Source organism: Chenopodium album, chromosome 19, assembly GCF_948465745.1.
Source record: "Chenopodium album chromosome 19, dcCheAlbu1.1, whole genome shotgun sequence".
NCBI lineage: Eukaryota > Viridiplantae > Streptophyta > Magnoliopsida > Caryophyllales > Amaranthaceae > Chenopodium > Chenopodium album.
Genome location: NC_137852.1, coordinates 147,667 through 168,014, shown reverse-complemented (window position 1 = coordinate 168,014; position 20,348 = coordinate 147,667). Strand labels below are relative to the sequence as shown.

The window sequence follows — 20,348 nt, the reverse complement described above, 5'->3', positions numbered from 1 at the left end:
TCTTGAAGAAGCGCGTGATCAAACCTTGAGTAATTGTGAAAAGGCGCTGATATGTATCAGAAAGCAGACATATCGGCTTGTCGGAATTCGACACGTGGCAGCCGAAGCTTAACACTTGGCACAAGAGGCTTTGCATGGATGAGAGCCACCTGTCAAGTTGGATCATTATAAATAGTAGGTAAGACCTCATTAATGAGGACATTAATTACTCTCTCTCTCTCTCTCTCTCTCTCTACTTTCTCTCTCATACTTATCTTCCTTTCTTAAACACTTTCTGACTTTGTCATCGGAGTGGTTATCCCCGCATCACCCCGGGGTTAGCTAACTTCTTCTCATTGTGTAGGTTCTCAGCTTGCCGATAGGGGTATCAGGATCTCAGGTCCGAGTTCTTGGGAGATCAGGTCGAGACAGAAACATATACTATATATTCACATTAGTACATTACCTTTCCTTCATTAGTACCATTCATCGTTGTTTATCCAAATTCCAAAACACACAGAATATTAAATGGGCATAAAAAGACTCCTGGTCAGAACTCAGAAGGAAGGTTGTAAAGCTATTTGAATCCAATGAACTGGTAAAAGCATGGATAAATAGAATGTTTTCATTCCCAAACCCACATTTAAGAACACACATTCACCCATATCAAACCAATTATATTCGACTTATTATATTCCTAAAAATTAAATTCAAAATTGATCAAAGAGCAGTAAACATTAATCGCAATTGGTCACAATGAGGCCAAAAGGAAACAGCAGGGCTTAACCCCAATTTTGGCAAACAAAAAATGCTCATATAAAGATCCACTGCCACAGAAGGATCCAGTGATCTACAAAAGTATAATCTCACAAATCTATCAAGCTCCCTTGTGTTGTCAACCTTCTACGATGTTTCAATCCTTCCTTCTCCACTCAAAAAATCTGCATTGAACCTCTTGAATGCAAAAGCAACTAATGTCTAGCTGCTTTAAAGCATATGACCAAATCTTCAAAGGAGACGAAGCATGATCTAGGCAGCTGAATTCAGAGAACCTTCTGGCGATATTCTCTTACCTACGAGCAGTATTGCCACCTCGAGGCTGCATTTCATTTCCTGCTGCTGCTCGAGCAACAGGTGGTGGCGCAGCAGACCCATAAGGCATGTTGTTTACGGGTGTTTGGCCCTGAGGAGGAAGAGGAGGTGGAGCCACTGCACCCCTCGAATGTGCATCATAGTTATTTGCCCAAGGCATTTCATAAGCTGCAGCTCTTTGCGGGTCATAAGGAGGCCTTTGCATGTCATAATTAGCTCCTCTATATGCATCATAGCCTGATGCTCTCTGAGCGTTGTAGGCTTGACCACCCTGCAGGTCATAGGTTGGAATTGGAACCCTTTGTGCTTCACAACCAGGGGCCCTTGATACATCATAGCCTGCCCTTGCAGAGGCTGGCCCAGATTGAGGTGCAGCATAAGTTGGTGTGCCACCACTGCTGGCTACCACACTGCCTCCTGTAACAGCAGGTGTAGATGCAGTAGCAGCAGCACCACTGGCAGGAAACTGGTGATGTACCTGTTGCAAACACCAGAAGACATATCCTCAACTTTCCGGACAGGCAAACAGCATATATTTAGAAAGTAAACAGCAGTTCAAATTTCAGCATAAAAGCAGCATACATTCCGACAAGGAAGAATAAATTTTAATCTGACCTGACCATATCAAGAATGTATCGTAAAGCAGTACATAAAGAACTCATAGCCACATATTTTGTTTCAGAACAAAAAAAAAAAAAAAAAATAAATAAAAATAAAATAAATAAATACATAAATAAAACAACAGCTGCAAGGATCAATATTATCAACACTACCTACTATGAAGTACACAGCATGCCAGGATTAGGAAGGATATGCAGCCTTTGCCCCTCAAGCAAGTAGAGAAACTATTATCATACATACAAAATTCACAAGAGGAAAATAGACGTGGATGGAAAGAGGATGGTATTATGGTAATACCCAAAATATGAGCAAGGAAAAAAAGGAGAAACGGTAATCATAAAGAAGAACTAAGTAGGGCAGGAGAAATTAGAAAATGTCATAATTACCGAAAACTAAAGCAACTAGAAAGCCAATACAGGCATACAGCACAAAAGACAAAAAAGATAATACTAGAGGAGAAAAAACGACATTCATAACTAAGTAGAGCTTTGTAATCATAATGGAAGGCCCTAGGCAAAGGCAACAAACAAAAGCACATGAGACAGATTAGAAGATCAAAAGGGAGCCAAAGCAAAGGAAAATTTATTCGTAGTCAGCTACCATTAAAACTATTGTAACCTGCGGCTAGTGGGTAACAAATAACATCGCACACTTTGCACCCCAGAAACCACATGCTTAACTTCTATGATTAAGAAGCCAAAGAAAACCCGTTTCTGCTTTGCCAAACAAGATATTTTTCTAGCAAACACCACGCACTCACCAAGAAAAAATTAATAGCGAATTATAAGTGCAAACCAGTAAACCTTATACTCCCAAAAGAATTTCAAGACAAAGGAAAGTTGTGAGATATTTAAACAAGAACATATTGTAACAAGCCCCGTCGGTAAACTGAAAAGGCAAAGGACCTCAAGGATAGTTTCAAGAGGGGGGGGGGGGGGGGGGGGGGGGATGTGAGGGTTTGGAGCATGAAAAGGTGAAACATATCAAAGCAACAGGTCTCAGCAGCAAAAACTTCCACTGAATAGGTGGAAGATGAAATCGTATCATGCCACTAAGCAAGGTAAGTCAACAGGCATTGGCAGTCTTATTTCCTAACATTCCAAACAGGATGTTTCCATTGGTCGTCTTGGTAAGTCGGTATGATTAAATCTATGCAAGTTGAAAAAATTTGCTCCCTTGAGTAGAGAGGTTTTCTGTGCTCTATTTTTATTAGAAATAAGTGTTCTAATTTTTTATCGAGGATAAGGCTATGCAAGTCTATTCTTCTACACACAACTCAATCAAAAAGCAATTGATGGACCAGTATAGATCTGTAGATACAGTCAAGCTGCTTCAAATCAAGTAAATATATATTCCAGTCAAACTACATGAGTATGGTACAGGACTACAGATTACAGATTGAGGTCAATTTTCATGCAAAATAAAGCATACCATTATAACAATCAGTAACAACATATAGCACGAGTCTTAAGGTGACCAAACGTGGCTGGTACATCTTTTGGTGGACATGGTGGATTGGTTCTTGGTGGTACATGAAAATTTTTAAACACTTGTACCTGCTGAGATCCATAACCATCTTCATAGGAACTCTGTCCTGAAAGATTGTGAGCAGAGGCATCAATGTCCCCATATCCGGCAGCACTACCATAAGCTGCGTCAGCATAATAGAGATATGAGTATGCAATTCAGAAATTACCAAAACCGTTGAAACCACAAACTCAAAAGTGGAGATGTTTCACAACAAATAAGTTACCTGATCTTTTATCACTGTTTGAAATATTATTCAACTCAGCTCGAAGTTTAGCCACCTCATCATTCATGCTCCTGTACTCCTTTTCCATAGCATGAAGAGATTCAATATGATCACGGTAAACCTTTTTTTCATGTTCATATGTGGCCCTGCCAAATTCAGCATCTAAGCATGTCAGTGTAGATTCAAAAATGTGCCAACAATATGTGAGAGGAGTTTAAACAGCTAACAAATTCACGAACATGGTCACACATGTCATTATACTTTGCAATGACATAGAGACTAAGATTACCAAATATTGATAGTTAAAGACATTTACCTGTACTGATGAAATTCTTGTCTAAGGTGATTGAGTTCAGACATCATAGAAGGTATTTGCTGCACATCTACATGGGCCCTTTGAAGCTCATTATTTAGTTGCTGCACTTTAGACATAAGCTCTTGCCTCACTTCAACCAAGCTTTGCGCCTCTGCCCTTGCTTGCTGTAGATCTAGTTTAAGGCGATCCACTGACTTTAATTCCGCTTCCATCTTTGAAATTTTATCTATTAGACCTCTCATCTGTTGCTCTCTCTCTAGCTTTGAATCTCGAATCTGAGCTTCCAACATCTGAAGTTCCTGCTGTGCAGCAGCAAGCTGCTGTCTCGATGATCCATGAGTAGCAGCAAGCCTTTGGTTCTCTGTTGCCAACCTCTCCATCTCAACATGTTGAGAAGCAAGTTTCTGCTCCAAAATTTCCGGTGGAGGCAACATGTCACCATGAGGAAACCCACCATGTGGAGGCCGTATCCCGGCACCAAATGGCTCCGGATGCACCAAACCAGGGCCATGAAGAGGATGCCTCATATGATGAGGTGGTAATCGCCCTTTGCTCCCCATTTTATCACTGGTACTGAAAAGAAACCATGAGGATGAGAAATCTAGGCTTTCTATTGATCAAGGGTATTCAGTATTACCAATAAATGGCATGCCCATGGCTCATGAAACAAAATAATGATGAAACTAATAAAGTAATAGTGATTAGTGAATCCTCCTTTCCATCTAAATGAAATTGGGAAGGAAACATGATATATGATACAAAATACAAAACTATAAAGGCAAACTCATAGTCCTAGATATGCTTTGAATTCTACCTTCCCCCGGTCAATACCTCTCACTCAATTAGGAAAACACCCAAGCTGCTTACGCAGTCACATTTGCAGGATTAAGCTCGAATAAAAATAAGTCAAACTGTGCTTAGGCATCCTAGGGTGTCACGCCCCCTGATATTTAGGGGTTATTTGGTATAAACACCTTAAATGGAATGGAAATGATTTAAATAAATAAGGAAAAGAGTAATGATAAACGTTACCTTTACTATATGTTTGTTATCCTGATGGAATGGAAACAATTTGAGTATATTGTGATTGAATAAAGAAACACATTTTGTTAACTCTAGTTTGTAAGGGTACCAAATTGGGTGATTTTGTTACCCTCCGAAAACGGTATTTGTCACTTTTAACTCATACCAAACTATATATTTGGTATCCTAATGGAATGGAAACAATTTGAATAGATTGTGATTGAGTAAAGAAACGAATTTTGTTTCCACTTTTTGTCAAAGGTACCAAATTGGGTGATTTTGTTACCCTACGAAAACGATAGTGTTATTTTTAACTCATACCAAACAACTAGAATTCTAGAAATGAAAACACTTATTTGAATCCGTTTCCTATATCTAAAAATACTATACCAAACGTCCCCATGACTTTTCTAATCTAACCCCGTCTTCCCTTCTCCTACTCTAATTTCACAAATGTTACTCAAATCTCTCACAGATTATGCTTACTCGTATATGATTTGTTAAAAATAGCAAAATTTTACCCAGGCCCGTCCCTGAGCCAGGGCAAACTGCAGGAGCGGCCGCCCCGAGGGAGAAAAGGTCCATTTTCATAGTTCCATCCTACAATAAAGTATTATAAACAACATCCTGCAACACATTAGCAATCAAATTTGACTCAATGATCAAATTAGGCTAAAGATACAACATAAAGTTCTTCTCGTTTAAGATTATCAACGTAAACTGCACATTGGAAATTTCCAGCAACAAAATTGACGAATATAATCATTCATAACTTGAGTAATAATAACCAAAAGTTCAATAATTCACCTAAGAAGAACCCTAAAATTGACAATACAGACAATCAAATCAGCGATAAACCCTAGATTGTGAATTGATAATCCATGATTTAAAATAGAAAAAACAAAACTTGATACCTAATGGAGGAGAGAAAGCTTAGTTCGAGCTTCAATAGAGGTTGGAGAATGGAGAATGGAGAATTCAGATTATGCGCTTCAATGGAGAATTCGGAGAAGAAAGAGGGGAAGTTGCAGCATAAAAGTAAAAAGCTCCAAAGACGGTAGACATACAAGGAAAACGGATACGGTATAATAGTATATGAACTTTTAAGTTAAGGGGGTTTGGTATAAACATTGTAAATAAACTCTTTACTACTTCGTATATGTTTGATATCGTAGAGGAATGAAAACAATTTGAAAAGATTGTGATTGAGTAACGAAACGTATTCACTAGTTTGTCAAGTGTAACAAATTGGAGGAATTTGTTACCCTCCGGAAACGGTATTTGTTACTTTTAAGTTTTAACTCATACCAAACAACTAGAAATGAAAACACTTAGGGGCCGTTTGGTTCGCACGAGGGAATCGGAATGGAATGAACAAAGGAAAAGGAGAAGAATGGAATGAAAATACCCTATTTTTCCTCTGTTATTTGTTTTTAAAACAAAGGAATCATTCCCACCACCACACCACAACCACCACACATTTCATCTTTCTCATCCACCAAACCCCTCATTAGCCCTCCCCCGCCCCTCGCCGGCTATCCCTCTCCCCTCGCTTTGCCGCCACTAGCCGCGTGAGCCTCGACCAATGCAAATTATTGAATAAGCCGGACTTTCATTAACTTATCGTAATATGGGTTTAAATGACCCTAATTTTTTTAAGTTACTCTTATATACCATAAAAGTTATAATTTTTTTTTTACATTAATTTTAATCCTAAAAAACACTTACATTAGTGTATTAGATTAATCATATTGGCCTTTATAACATGTATCCATTAGAATATACACATTAAAATTAAAAAATAGTCAAACTCGTTACAAATTAGGCGATAGCCTTGAATAGGCTAAAAGGTGCCTTAAAAATATTTTAAAACAACCCTCATATTAACCGTCTTTCAATAAAATTAACAAAAGTTCATCCTATACGAGACTTAGGGCCTTCAGTTGAGCTCTAATCAGTTTAGTTCAATTCAGTTCAGTTCAATTCAGCTCCTAATTTCCTTCTTTCTTAAGATATTCATTTCAGCCAATTCAGTTCAGTTTAGATCAGCTCAATTCAATAAATTTGAATAGGCCCTTATTGTTAAAGTTTTTCAACACTAATAGTAAACGAATATTACTTAAATGGTATTACCATTAATGTGAATGGAAAGATAAGATTGTGATCACATTATTGAGATATTACAATATTTTTTTTTAAGGAAATATTGAGATATTACTTGGTATTATGCTTATTGTGATCACATTATTTAGATTTTTACTGGGTATTATGCTTATTGTAATCACATTATTGAGATTTTACTTGGTATTATGCTTATTGTAATCACATTATTGAGATTTTACTTGGAATTATGCTTAATGTAATCACATTATTGAGATTTTACTTGGTGTTATGCTTAATGTAATCACATTATTGAGAATTTACTTGGTATCATGCTTATAGCATTGGTTTTACTCACAGATTATAGACTTTAGCTTGATTACTATATCTGTATGTTTTTTATGCATGCCTTGTAATTTTCTTTTCTTTTTATTTTATAGTTAAAAACCATAAAAGACAAAGCATAACACATTAAAATTTGAAAATCAAAATAAATTTGTGAGAAATTTTGCCAATAACTATCATTTAAATGACCACTTTTGAGAACAATTACCATTTAAATTTTCTTTTAAAAAAATTACCACGAAGTCACAAAAACTTTGAGCAGCACTACCACGTTTTATTTTACGACAAGAATGTTTGGTTGAGAGAGCCTAATTTATAAATCTTTAATCAATTATGGTATAGGAAACAAGATATTTTGATAGTTGAACACATTAATAGGTCAATTGTTTTAATTTCGCATAATAGCTGATTTAATTTTTCAATTAAATCTTTAAATTAGGGTTTATGGTCAAAATTAAAAATTGAATTAAGGGCTTTACGAAATTGGGAGATTTGGGGCAACTGAAGTGTATTATCCGAATAAAGGTTAATGTAGAGCAATATTGTCATTTATTTTAGGTTATTTTTGAGGGAAATTTTATAAAATATGCCCATAAACGGAGATTCTTGCCGAAAACAATAAATGTGGTAGTGGCAGGTGCTACTCATAAGTTTTGTTGTTTTTGTGGTTGTTATTTCAATAAAAATAATTTAAATGATAGTTGTTCTCATAAGTAGTCATTTAAATGGTAGTTGTTGACAAAATTTCCTATAATTTTTTATATAGTAAAATGTGAAAAATCTAATAGTAAATTAAAAGGTGGGTTTTGACAACTTCTCCTATTTTATGTATTTTGGATTATGTTATAAGAGCGGCAATGCACGCGCTATAGCAAGTCATCATGTCTAGGGAGTTTTTAGTAGTTGGTCTTATTATGTCACAATTTTAGTAGTTGATAGTATTAATGAGAGAAAATAGTAAGCAAACATTTTTAGAGGTATAGATGTGTGCACACTATTTTTAAGAGTTGAAAAAAGAGGTAACTGACATTAATGAAGGCAAATAAGTAAAAGAAAAAAAAAATAGAGGGTATACTTATTTAGACACTTTTTATAAGAGTTATCTCAAGCTTTTTAAAAGGTAGGAACATGTGAAAGCATTTGCGAACTTGTATTAATATGAGCAGTAGGGTTAAATAATTGGAAAAATTGCCACCATTAATCCTAACTTTGCCTCAGCTCATCCGCCAATATTAATCCCAACTTTAGATTATTCCATATCACTACCAATTTTGTGACCCATTAATTTCCATCACACCCAACAGGTAATCTAACCTGATATTGCAAGTTACTAGACACGTGTCAACACGTGATAGATCCAAAAAATAATAAAAAAATTAATAAAATTTAAAAAAGATTAAAAAGAAAATAATTCCTAACCCTGCCACCTCCAGGCTCCGGTAGGCGGTAGCCCCTGTTGTTTTCGGCACGAGGCCGGCCATACCATATCCGGCAGGAGGCAGCCGCTGCCAGAACCAACAAGCGCAGCCCCTGCTGTTTCAAACAGAAGGCAGCCCCTGTCGTTTGGGCAGCAGGGAGGCCCCTGCGTGCTGTTTTCGGTAGGGGGGTGGTCGGAACTGGTCGGAGAAGGCGGGTCGTCGTTTCCGCCCATTACCCCCTCCGATTCCACCACTTTCCACCCCCGATTCGTCCCCATCCTCTCTTCGTTTTGCCATCTTCCTCCTCTGTTTCAACCCTCCCATCCCTTCCCCATCAAATCTGTACACCTCGCTCCCTTCATCGGCGAATTTCGACCACCCCCTTGGTGATTTTGCGAGTGACACTAAAGGAGGAGGTGGCTCAGGGTGGTGGTGGTGGTGGTGGAAGTAGCTGTGGTTTTTTTTTTTATTTTTATTTTTTTTTTAAATTTTTAACCTATCATGATGTGACATGTGTGCAACTAATCACAAGTCAGCAAAATTTACCTCTTCAACCAGTTCCAAGTCATTTGGGTGTGATAGAAATTAATGGGTACAAAGTTGGGAGTGATAGTGATAAACGAAAGTTGGGATTATTATTAGATGACGAGGCAAAATTGGGATTAATGGTGGCAATTTTTCCTAAATGCTTAAATTTATTTCTTTTCCCGGCTAATGTGTCACTCTTAACTAAAGATATAAACAAGTAAACAACAATTAATAATAACTTCACAAAAGGATTTTGCACACAAATGAGTGTTGATTTCTACTATAATGATCTAGCAGGCAACCAATTGTTCCACGTCACCATACCTTTCTCCATAACGGCTTCAAACACATACAAGTAAATAAAATCTAGAAAAAATCGATATAACAAGCAAGATTTTAAACAAATTCAAGTTACATTATTAACAACCATAATTAACGCATCTAAACCTATCATGTTCCTTATAAGCAGACGAATCCATTACTAGTAAATCGCACACACCAGCCAAACTGTTACTGAAACTCTGAAAGTACTCATTGAGTAAACATCGTAATTTCCGAAAGCAACAAAACCTTACTAGAAGACTAACCCAATTTTACCAGTAAATCGCAAACACTCACGAAACTGAACCTGAAACTCTAAAAACACTCGTTGAGTAGAACACCGTAAATTCCGAAAGCAACAAATTAAGCACACTATAAGTAAGAACAAAACTTTGTTCAAAGCATAAGAGACATAGAGACCATGCATTATTTGAGCTTGAATTGGGTCAAAAACAAGAAGAAAATTACTCCATAGCCCAAAACATACCCCCAATCCCAAACAAGCGGACTCCAAAACTCCTCAAACTACAATCCATAACATCACACCCTCAGTAAAATCCGGATTATTATAAATATAAATACTCTGAATGAAAGCTTTATTTATTTGAACTATTTTTCTCAATGAAAATGAAATAAATAGTGACGAAATATTTACATTTCTCTCTCAAAAAACCATCGTCATAAATAAATCCATCTTACGAAAAACTCGCCCAAAAAAATAAAGAAGAAATCGAGGTTCTCATAAATTTCTACTACGCACAAGTTCAGGTTTGTTTTCTCTCTCCCCCATTTTCCCCCAAAATTGAAATCGAAAACTAAACCCTAGTTTTTCTCTCTCCTAAAATAATTTCATCAAAAAGTTGTTAAAATTTAATTTTCGTCCTTTTTCGCGCTCTAACGCTTTTCTCTTTGAGGATGAATTTTTGATTTTTTTTTTGGAAGATTCAATTTTAGTTTTTTCGTTGTTAAATTGTTATATATGGTGGTGATCCATTTTTCTGGAGATTTTTAGGGTTTCGATGCTGTTGCAGAAGTCGAGGAATTGAGAGATCTAGAGGTGTTTAACAATGGCGTTGTCAGATGACGAGCTGCTTGAGAAGCAGCTCACTGAAGCTGGTAACCAGCTTCTCTCTCCTCCTCCTTCCGTCGCTGAGTTGCTCTCTTCACTTGACGTAAGTCTCAATTTTTATTTTATTTTATTATTATTTTTTTTTAATATTTTCAGTTTTAGGGTATTTTTCGCTGAATTTTTGAATTTTGCTTGATTTTTATATTTAATTCAAGTATTGATTGGATGTATCTGTTGAATTTATTTTCTTGAACAGTTGCATGTATTTAAGTTTAATTTTTGTTATTCTGGGAATCAATTTAAATAAAATTGCAATTAATTTTGTGACATTTTTGCCTTTTCCAATTTCCCCCCTCTTTTGATTTTGTGCTAGATTTTCTTATTTTTGTCTCTCTGATATCATGGTGGCTAGAGTTGATTCCGCTTTAGGAAGGATATCAAGAAAATATTTTTTTGATTGATTTCTTTCATTTGTTTTTCTACCATATTTATCTCCCTCTCGCCGGTCGTGTTTCTGGGGGTGGGCTTGATTTTAATGCAATTTTTTTTACAGGCTGTTGATAAACACGCCAATCTTCTAATAAGGAAAGGCAATATTTTGTTTCCCTAATAATTGAATATATCCATCTCTATTTTGCAGACTATGAATTTGGCATGGAAACATTGCTATATTTTATTTTACGAGCCGTATAAACTATACTTGGTATTTTACATAAAAAAAGATGCTTGTTAGTAAATTTATTTTTAGGGGGTGGTATGCAGGATATCAAAGCAAAGGGTAATGAAGTCATGGAATTATAACTCGGCCATTCCATTACAGAATAGCCGTTCTGTAACAGATTTTGGGTTTTAAACCCTGTTACGTATCACCGTGACTGAAATGACGTCTTTTCCTTATGTGTTGTTAAATGATTGATCCCGCTGTATCCGTTGTTTTATCTGAATTAACCTAAAAGATTTTGTAATTAATTAAATACTTTATAAAACATGATACTTTACTGTGCTTAGGATATCACAGCAAAGGGTAATGAAGTCATGGAATTATAACTCAGCCATTCCATCATGGAATAGTCGTTTTGTAACAGATTTTGAGATTTAATCCCTGTTACGTAACATCGCGACTGAAATTACGTCTTTCCTTCTGTGTTGTTATCCAGCGTATTTTCACAGATCTGTTGTTTTATCCGAATTAACCTAAAAGATTTTGTAATTACTTAAATAGTTTATAAATCATGATAGATTTCTGTGCTTGCGACCACTTCTGTAAAGTTATGTAAGAATTAGAATTAAGTAGGAAATTTACTACTATATATAAATTTATATGTATGTATGTATGTATGTTAAGAACAACTTTCTTTTGCACTCTTTTAAAGAGATTGTGCTGTAAACCTGTAATATAAATATGTATAATTAAGACTATATGTTGAGGTTTAAACAATTTGATAGTTAATAAGAAATGTGAGTATGTAATAAAGTATTATGTATATACACGTGCTGTGTCCTTTACTTGTGTCCAATTCCAATACTTGTTTCCCCAATTTTTGGAATTGCTATATCTGATACTCAGATCCATACTCGTATTCAACTCTACTACTTGAGTCCAGGGTAACACATATAGTGTGAATAGTCCTTTGTGGATATTTTTTTTCTGTCTTGGTGCTTGGTATACTGGTATGAATTTGTGTGTATGGTTGGGGCCGGGGGGGGGGGGGGGGGGATCATTTGTGGCTTTATAATATCTGCTGACTGCTGGGATGCAATTTATTCTGTTAATTGCTAGATTTTGGGAGTATAAATTGAAACTTAAGCTATGATAGCAATTCCTCTCTGGGTAATTTCACAATATAGGTTTATCAGTTTATATTTATCCTCATTTCTCTTGCTTGTAGCGGGTTGAAAATTTACTCACCAGAGTGGAGCAGTCACCATCTGAGTCAATGAAGAAAGCACTTTCTCCATCGATGAAAGCATTGATTGCCAATGAGCTGTTGAGACATAAAGACATTGATGTGAATGTTGCTGTTGCTTCATGTATTAGCGAGATAACAAGGATCACAGCTCCAGATGCACCTTATGAGGATGACCAAATGAAGGTGTGTGTGTGTGATCAATTAATCTATTATGAGGATTCCTATACATTTATTCTGTCCCTATGCTGATGTACACTATTCTTTACAGGAGGTGTTTCAATTGATTGTATCATCGTTTGAGAAGTTGGATGACCAATCTAGCCCATCGTATGGCAAGAGGACATCCATCTTGGAAACAGTGGCAAAAGTCAGATCATGTGTAGTAATGCTGGATCTGGAATGTGATGCCTTAATCGCAGAAATGTTCCATCATTTCTTTAGAACTATTAGGTAACATAAAGCTAATTAACATTTGTTTTTGATGCTTAGAAACCTACTTTGTAATGGGTTCTTAGTTAGGCTGTTGCTTTTCTTTAGAATCCATTGCCTTGTTTGCCTGGTTTGTTTACATGACCTTTGGTTTTGTCATTCGTGTCTCTCTTTCCTGATTGTCTTTTAGCGTTGCAGTGCTTGGATCTTTGCAATATCTGCCTAAAATGAATTAGGATTACACTTCTATCCTTACTAGCCTTCATGAAGTGAATCAGTAAAAGACAAAACAGAAGAGGTTTTTCCATATGTTCTCTTCAGTACTCACCTTAGTATTGCGTGTTTGCTAAGGAGGAACATCTTGGTTATGAACTGTTAAGGGGTTTTTTTTTTTTTCCTATTCTTTTCTGCTTGCCATAATTCGATAATTGTGAAATTGTTCTGATGAATGGAATGGAGTTTTCATTATTGTGATCCATGTGTTGTGAACTATATTTGATTTCGTTATTTCTGTTCTACTCTCTCTTATCTAGATGTAACCTGTTGCCTTTTCTTTTTAATTCTTTGTGTGGATTGCGTGCCTGTCTTTGGCTATTGCTTTTTTATTTTTCTTTTTGCTCCTACCAAAGGTTGTATATATTTTAGGAATATCAGTTTCTACAGTTGGTTCTGCATCTTTCCAGAATTTTGCTAAGGGACTATGCTTCATGTTTTTTGAATGAACAATCTTGAGAAAATTTGGCTCATATATTTATGGGACCATCTGCTCATCTTTGTTTTGATAAAATTTGATTGATTGACATAATGGAGGTTTATCTTTGGGCACTTGCAGGAGTGAGCACCCTGAAAATGTGTTTTCGTCAATGGAGACAATCATGACCCTTGTATTGGAAGAAAGTGAGGATATATCTATAGATCTTTGTTCATCTATCCTAGACGTTTTGAAAACAGAAAACAAGGTCAGTTGCATTTGAAGTTCGTGCAAAATTCTGATCACCCTGAATGAGTTTTGTGATCATGTTTGGTTTTTTTTTTTTTTTTTTTCTCCCCTATATTTTATTTATTTATTTACTGTTCAGGAAGTTCTGCCTGTTGCTCGCCAGCTTGGGGAGAAAGTGGCCGATAAGTGTGCTAGCAAGCTTAAACCTTATCTGTTACCAGCTATGAAGTCTCGTGGTTCTACCCTAGATGATTATAGTAAGGTTGTGGCAAAGGTTTTCCAAGCAAGAACTGAGGCTGTTGAGCCTAGTGAGGCAGATGTTGCAAAGAAAAATGTGGTATTATATTCTTTCTTGCGTGGTGAATGATATCTTTTGCTGTATTCTGCAAAGCTAAAATTGTTACCTGGCAATTAATGAACTCTTATGCTTCTAGCGTGCACTCATGTATCATAGAATTGAGCTAGAATTTGGATGATATCACATGGGAATATTTTTTTATTTTTTTTACGTTTTTGTTTAATTTTTTTCTCTATAAAAAAATCTAGATTGAAAGGGGCTTTGAGACCATCAAGGTCATTTAGTGATGTTAACAGATGTTGAAAGGCACATTTGTCCAGAGCTATCTTTTGTTAATCATGATAGTTGAGTACCTAAGTGTCTTGACTTTGACGTCAGTTACCTAACTGTCTTGACTTTGACGTCAGTTTTTCCTTTGTCTTTTGTCTATATTTTATAAAATAATTTACTGTCATCTGTAGTGTTTGGTAGAATCCAATTGATGCTTTGAATATCTATCATTCCCTGCATTTTTAAATTGGTGTTTAAATTTTTCTTTAATCAGGCTGATGAGGATGACCTGGCCAATGCACCTTCAGAAAAGGCAGTTGAAGTATGTGTACTCCTCGACTCCTTGTGCTATCTGAAAGATCTTGGATCTTCATTTCTCTGGAGTTATGTCTTAAAGTTGGCTGTTTGTTCTCTTCTCAGGTTGCTTTGGAAACTCTGGATGACGCGCCTCCTTCAGAAGAAATTGGTCCTGGCACTGTTGGGTCACCAAAGGCTGTTGTGAGCAATGGTACAATACAGAAAGAGGTTGAAGATACTTCTGCAGGAAATGATGATTCCAAGGAGGTAAATAACGAGGCTCATGATGTAGATGCAGAGCAAGGCAAGGGTAAGGTAGACAATTCGAATGCTGAAGAACCCACAAAGTCACGAACTAAGCCAGTGAAAGTTAACAAGCGTAAAGGGAAGAAGGGGAACTCTTTGAAGAGCTCTTCAGAGCCAGCTGTTACGGATGAAAAGGAGGGAGTAGAGAAGCCTGTGCCTCGAGAAGAAGATGAAAAGGGTGAAGACAATGCGCAGAGCTCGGCTGTTGGAGCTGATTCTGTGGAGCCAGCTGAAAATGAAAAGGAGCCAGATGCCCCAGTCCCCTCTCCAAAAGCATCCAATGAGCCTGTTGATGCCCCTTCTTCCTCTCCAACTGGAAGCGTTGCTGATGAAAATCCAAAAAAGGATGAACCAGGGAAGAAGAAAGATGAAATGGTGCAAAGTGAGCCAGCTGGTGATGTTGAAATGAAGGAGGAGGAAACTGATGTTAAGAAATCATCTGAAGGAGTTAGTGCTTCACAGTCCAAATTGCCAAAGCAGACAGGGAAAAAGGTACCTTCAGTAACTGATAAGGAAGACAGTGTACTTAGTTCTGATGATGCAAAGGAAGATGGGAAAACAAGTGATGTGGAAGCCAAACCAGCAAAACAGCTGGGCAAGAAGGATGAAGTTGTTGGTAATCTGCGTGACAATAAGAAAAAGAGAGGTCAAGGAAAAGCAACTCCTGCAAAGGAACTTACAAAAACTCCGTCCAAGGATGAGAAGGTACTTGTTGGAAGTAGTTATGTTTATCCTGTGATGATTTCTTATTAATTAGTTATGTTATGTCATTGCGCAAGCTTTAGTTGACTCAAAAATATTTAATGATTTTTTCAGAAGCCTGTTGGTTCAGCCAAGTCTTCTGCAAAAACCACTAAAGATGAGAGTGATGTAGAGAAAGCATCTGAGTCAAAGAGGAAGCGTACCAGTGAAAAGAAAATATCTGCTGAAAAGAAAGTACCCAGTGAAAAGAAAGTACCCTTTGAAAAGAAGGTTTGTGTGTATTCAGGCCTTGATCATTAGATAATGCTTGCATGAAGTCTGCTGGTAATGCTTAATAATTTTTTTAGCATAGATTGCTGAGCTGAATTTCCATCAATCTTGGTGCTGAAATCGTTTAAAAAGCTACTTTATATTGGTATAAGGAATTGAATTCCGACCAGTGTTTTAATTTGACCTACATGTGCTGTGAAACTGCATTTTTGAAATTTAGAATGCATGATCATTATCGTAGAAAGTGTACCAGTATATGAGGTCACTATTCATTTGAAACAATATGACTGTCTTAACACATTTTTGTGTTATTGTCATGATTTATATATTTGATCCAAATCTATTTCTCGTTTGTCCTACCTTTGAATTTGTTAGAGCATGTCATAAATTTTGGGCAAGGCAGTTTTGCCTATAATGTGCGTTTTAGATTGCTGCTTTCAAGTTAGTGGGAAGGGATGGTTTATTCCATATATAATTTTGGAATTCTACTTTAGTAAATTGTTTATCAGAAAATTGTTTGGTAATGAGGGTTTATTACTCATGTAGAGGTTTTTATCTTTGATTCGAATTCTCATCAGATTATTTTGATGTGAATTTCAGGCTGCAAAATATGGTAAGGAATTGGTTGGTTTGAAGGTCCAGGTTTGGTGGCCGGATGACAAGAAGTAAGATGTTTGCTTTCTACTGATTAACTTTGCATTTTGTCAATTTTGTGGAACTTTGCATATCCAATTTGCATCATCTGTTCTAGATTTGAGAGAATTTGAATGTTAAGTATCATTGTATTGCTGTAAGCTATTTGTATTATCACTTTTGTACTATAAGTATCTGATTTCTTACCTTCTCTCATCTCTGATGTTGCTGTCTTTGTTTTCAAACATGTGTTTTGCACTTTTATCATGACACAATACATCTATGGTTGCATATTTGTAGCAGTACTTATGTTTTACTTTTTCGTCGTCATTATAGCTTTGGCAGTGCAATATCTTTATAGCTGGCATGGCCATGCATGACTGAATCACTGCCTTACCATGAGATGATTCCTGAATATATCTATTAGTACATACTTTAATTTCCTTTCGTGTGGGGGAGTGTTTTGCAGGTATTATAAAGGGGTTATCGAGCACTTTGAGCCTGCTTCAGGAAAGCATAAGGTGATGAGAAGTCTAATCCCCAGTGTTGCTTCTGTGTTTTAGGCTTTTGCTTTTTTTACTAAGTACGGCTTCATACTTGTGTAGGTATTATATAGCGATGGTGATGTTGAGGTTTTGAAGCTTGAGAAGGAAAAGTGGAAGTTGATTAATGGTGACTCCAAGCCTGATCAGGTTTGGTCTTTGAATTTACTTGGTTTATAGGGTTATATAAATAGATGTTTTTACAGACATTACAGTTGCTAATGTGTACTGGTTCATCTTGATCACAGGGGGATTCGAGTGATGGTGAAAGCCCTGATGAAGCTGCGGAAACGTATGTCTTCTTGCTGAACATTGGGCTTTGTTAGTGCAAAACAGACTTGCCTTTTTGCACATTAAGTTGACTCATTCATACTCACTAGCTTTAAAAAAATTATATTTTGATTTAATCTTGTGATGATTTATTGCTTTAATCCAAAGTTCATCCTTTTAAAAATTATCATAGGATAATATGTGTTGTTCAACTGGCTGTTTTTATAGGAGAGTATTATTAATTTCTCTGTCAACTTTCTGGTTATCTCATCACTCATAATTTGCTGGTTTGTAGGCCAAAAGCTAAAAAAGCTAAGACAAGTCCTGCCCCAGCTGCTAAACGAGGAAAGACTGAAACTTCAGCTAAAAAGTACAGTGTGCATTTTACTTATTTTTGATGCCCCCCCCCCCTCCCCCTCCCCCTCCTTTTTTTTTTTTTTTTTTTGTACTTTGTTTTAGTTAAACTCAGTGTAAGATATCTGGTTTGTATCTTCCAGGTCTGGAGCTTCTACCAGCAAATCCAAAACTACAACCAAGCCCCGGACTAAGCTCAAGGATGATAGTAAGGTGGATGGCAAAGCGAAGGATGAAACTTTGAAGAGTATTGCTAAATCTGAGGAGGATAAAGGTGGGAAAAACAAAGATTCAAAATCTGACAACAAGGACAAGACCCCTAAAGCAGTTGGGAAGTCCAAAGCTAATGATGTGGATGCATCTAAAGGAAGTAATAAGTCACAGCAAGAAACTCCTAAGGGTGCCACAAAGTCCAAGGGCAAATCGCCAAAGAGTGGTAGCAAATCCAATAATAGCAGCAGCAAAGTAAAAGTTGCTCCTCAAGCAGAGGAGGAGGAGGAGGATAGGGAGTCTTCACCAGAACCACCAAAAGTGCCTGAAACTTTAAAGGGGAAATCTCAGAATACATCAAAATCGAAGAGTGCAAAGAAGAGAAAAAGAGGCACAAAAGGCTAAGTCCAAACTTGTCATATGCCATTCTCATGTCGACAGTTCAACTGTTAGATTTCTTTTGTGCTCTGATCACTGCTGTTCATAGTTAGCCACACACAACATTTGTGTTAGGTAATTCGTGGCTACTCTCTGGTATTACAATAGTTTCATAGTCGCATATTAGGATAAGGGTTCCTGTGTAGAATTTGATTTTGGTTGAGGGAAGAGTAGTAGACTTTGGGAGATTAGTTTTTTTAGATATCAAGTCTAGATAGATGTAGATTCTTGCTATGTTAAATTGCATCCTATTTATCCAACCTACATATTTGCATGACATGTGGTTTTAACACCTTGCTTGGATTTTGTAGACGTTTATCGTGTATGCGTAATTGCGTAGTGGTTCTGTTTTTTGCCTTAGATGAGTAGTATCTTTTTGTTGTGAGAATTGACTGATGGTAGAGGGACTGCTTTGTGGTATCCGATCTTGCTCTGTTGGGCATTGGAATTGGTTTTGGTGTTAGTGTTATTGTGAGTTAGATGATTTCTTCCACATAGTAACCCGATTTGAACCACTGATAAATCTTGTGACTTCTTTTATTATGTTCAAAATATGTTAAGCGTCGTAAGCAATTCCTAAAGTGCAATTTTTATATGCTTATACCAAGCTTGGGGAACTCACTTTGTGACCATGAGGTCATGAGTTTGAGTTTCACTAACTACAAAATGCTTAAAGTAGGTGGGTTTCCTTACTCTCCTCTTCTCTCAAGCGATGACCTTCTATCTGCATATGATCTTGGTTCTTGACCAATTTATGAGGTTATGTTACCTAAACCTACTACAAAAGAAGAGCAAAATAATTATTAGAAGCTAATCCTGCAAATAAGTTAGTACGAATATTGCATGATAAATAAGTTAGTATCTCACAAAGCGTAATTTACGGTACTTGTTTATAGTGTAAAATTGGATAGTGTAGTAGTATGCACTGGGATTTATCTTAATTGATCAAATTAGAATATATATTTTTCGATCGGGTCTAATTTAATTTGATTGATTAAATTTACTAAAGTTTAACCTCATTATGGTAATCTAAATTTATTAGATTGTACTAATGTGTATAATCCAAATAAGTGATTTTCATATTAAGGTTGCCCTAAGTTCGAGATATTTAATTAGGTTTGATCTAACTCGATCTTATCTTATACGAAGTAGTAATAGGTTATAAAAGTCATTTTCGGGTTTAAATTCTCAACCTTAACCTAACCCATTTTATTTCCAAGTCGGGTTTTTATCAGCCTATTTAATAAATTGGGTTTGAAAAGCTCAATCCAAACCTACTATTTCCTAGTTGAGTTAGTTCTTAGGGCCGAGCAAAATTACCCGAAAAAATAAAAACCGAAAACATGATCTGTGATCGTTCCGAAAATGAGGGTACCCGATTCGACAACCAAAATGGTTCTTTCGATAATTTGTTATCGAGTATGGTTATCGGGTAACATTTAAAATTTAAGGGTTACCCGATTCGATCCGATAATCAATTTGTTTTTTTCCTACTTAAATCTATTTTTTCAAAACCTAAACTCTTGCTTTACTTCATAATCAATTTATAACAAATTGATTATTAAAAATAATACCAAATTTGGTATTATAATATCAAGTAGTATTATTAAAAATTTGGTCAAGATGATGTGTTATTGTTGTTAATTAGTGTTAAATGATATCATAATAACTAGATTATTAAGTTTAATTATTATTATTGGATATTGATACTCAATTACAGATCTGAAAATCTGATTACCCGAAGTTTAGGTAGCCGAACTTATCGGTTCAATTTATGGATATCACTTTTCGTGAATTGATTATCAGTTACCCGAACAATTAGTACTAACAGTACAAGGTGGAAATAGTATTTAAGAATTTGAAGGGTAGAAGGAAAATTGATTCTGATAGATTTATTTCTAATTCCAAACCCTT

The 20,348-nt window shown here is 36.1% G+C and overlaps 2 protein-coding genes across 3 annotated transcripts; one reads left to right on the top strand and one right to left on the bottom strand.

The window, feature by feature from the left end:
• Positions 1-631: 631 nt before the first annotated feature.
• LOC145594670 (protein FLX-like 2) lies at positions 632-5,822 on the bottom strand. The gene is made up of 5 exons (XM_081651005.1): positions 5,699-5,822; positions 3,762-4,334; positions 3,446-3,591; positions 3,249-3,343; positions 632-1,549 (listed from the first exon to the last, which is right to left on the bottom strand). The coding sequence occupies exons 2-5, from the start codon at positions 4,319-4,321 to the stop codon at positions 1,049-1,051; spliced, it is 1,302 nt and encodes a 433-aa protein (XP_081507131.1). The 5' UTR covers positions 4,322-4,334; positions 5,699-5,822; the 3' UTR covers positions 632-1,048.
• A 4,302-nt stretch (positions 5,823-10,124) lies between these two features.
• LOC145594777 (sister chromatid cohesion protein PDS5 homolog E-like) lies at positions 10,125-18,711 on the top strand. 2 transcript variants are annotated; one of them, XM_081651109.1, is made up of 15 exons: positions 10,125-10,264; positions 10,509-10,668; positions 12,455-12,658; positions 12,744-12,925; positions 13,737-13,863; positions 13,984-14,181; positions 14,687-14,734; positions 14,833-15,720; positions 15,832-15,987; positions 16,588-16,652; positions 17,090-17,141; positions 17,226-17,312; positions 17,411-17,454; positions 17,728-17,802; positions 17,930-18,711. In XM_081651109.1, the coding sequence occupies exons 2-15, from the start codon at positions 10,564-10,566 to the stop codon at positions 18,399-18,401; spliced, it is 2,703 nt and encodes a 900-aa protein (XP_081507235.1). In that variant the 5' UTR covers positions 10,125-10,264; positions 10,509-10,563; the 3' UTR covers positions 18,402-18,711. The 2 variants fall into 2 exon arrangements, with proteins under 2 accessions (XP_081507235.1, XP_081507236.1); XM_081651110.1 differs by having other exon boundaries at positions 10,126-10,264; positions 10,528-10,668.
• The last annotated feature ends 1,637 nt before the right edge of the window (positions 18,712-20,348 follow it).

What these genes read in the sequence shown, in the direction of transcription:
- LOC145594670 (XM_081651005.1), bottom strand. Translation starts at nt 4,321, where the DNA reads ATGGGGAGCAAAGGGCGATTACCACCTCATCATATGAGGCATCCTCTT. An exon ending in AAACAGTGATAAAAGATCAG is followed by an intron (nt 3,344 to 3,445) that starts GTAACTTATTTG and finishes ATGCTGACGCAG; the next exon opens with CTTATGGTAGTGCTGCCGGA. An exon ending in ATGGTTATGGATCTCAGCAG is followed by an intron (nt 1,550 to 3,248) that starts GTACAAGTGTTT and finishes TGTTTGCAACAG; the next exon opens with GTACATCACCAGTTTCCTGC.
- LOC145594777 (XM_081651109.1), top strand. Translation starts at nt 10,564, where the DNA reads ATGGCGTTGTCAGATGACGAGCTGCTTGAGAAGCAGCTCACTGAAGCT. An exon ending in CCTGATGAAGCTGCGGAAAC is followed by an intron (nt 17,455 to 17,727) that starts GTATGTCTTCTT and finishes GCTGGTTTGTAG; the next exon opens with GCCAAAAGCTAAAAAAGCTA. An exon ending in ACTGAAACTTCAGCTAAAAA is followed by an intron (nt 17,803 to 17,929) that starts GTACAGTGTGCA and finishes TGTATCTTCCAG; the next exon opens with GTCTGGAGCTTCTACCAGCA.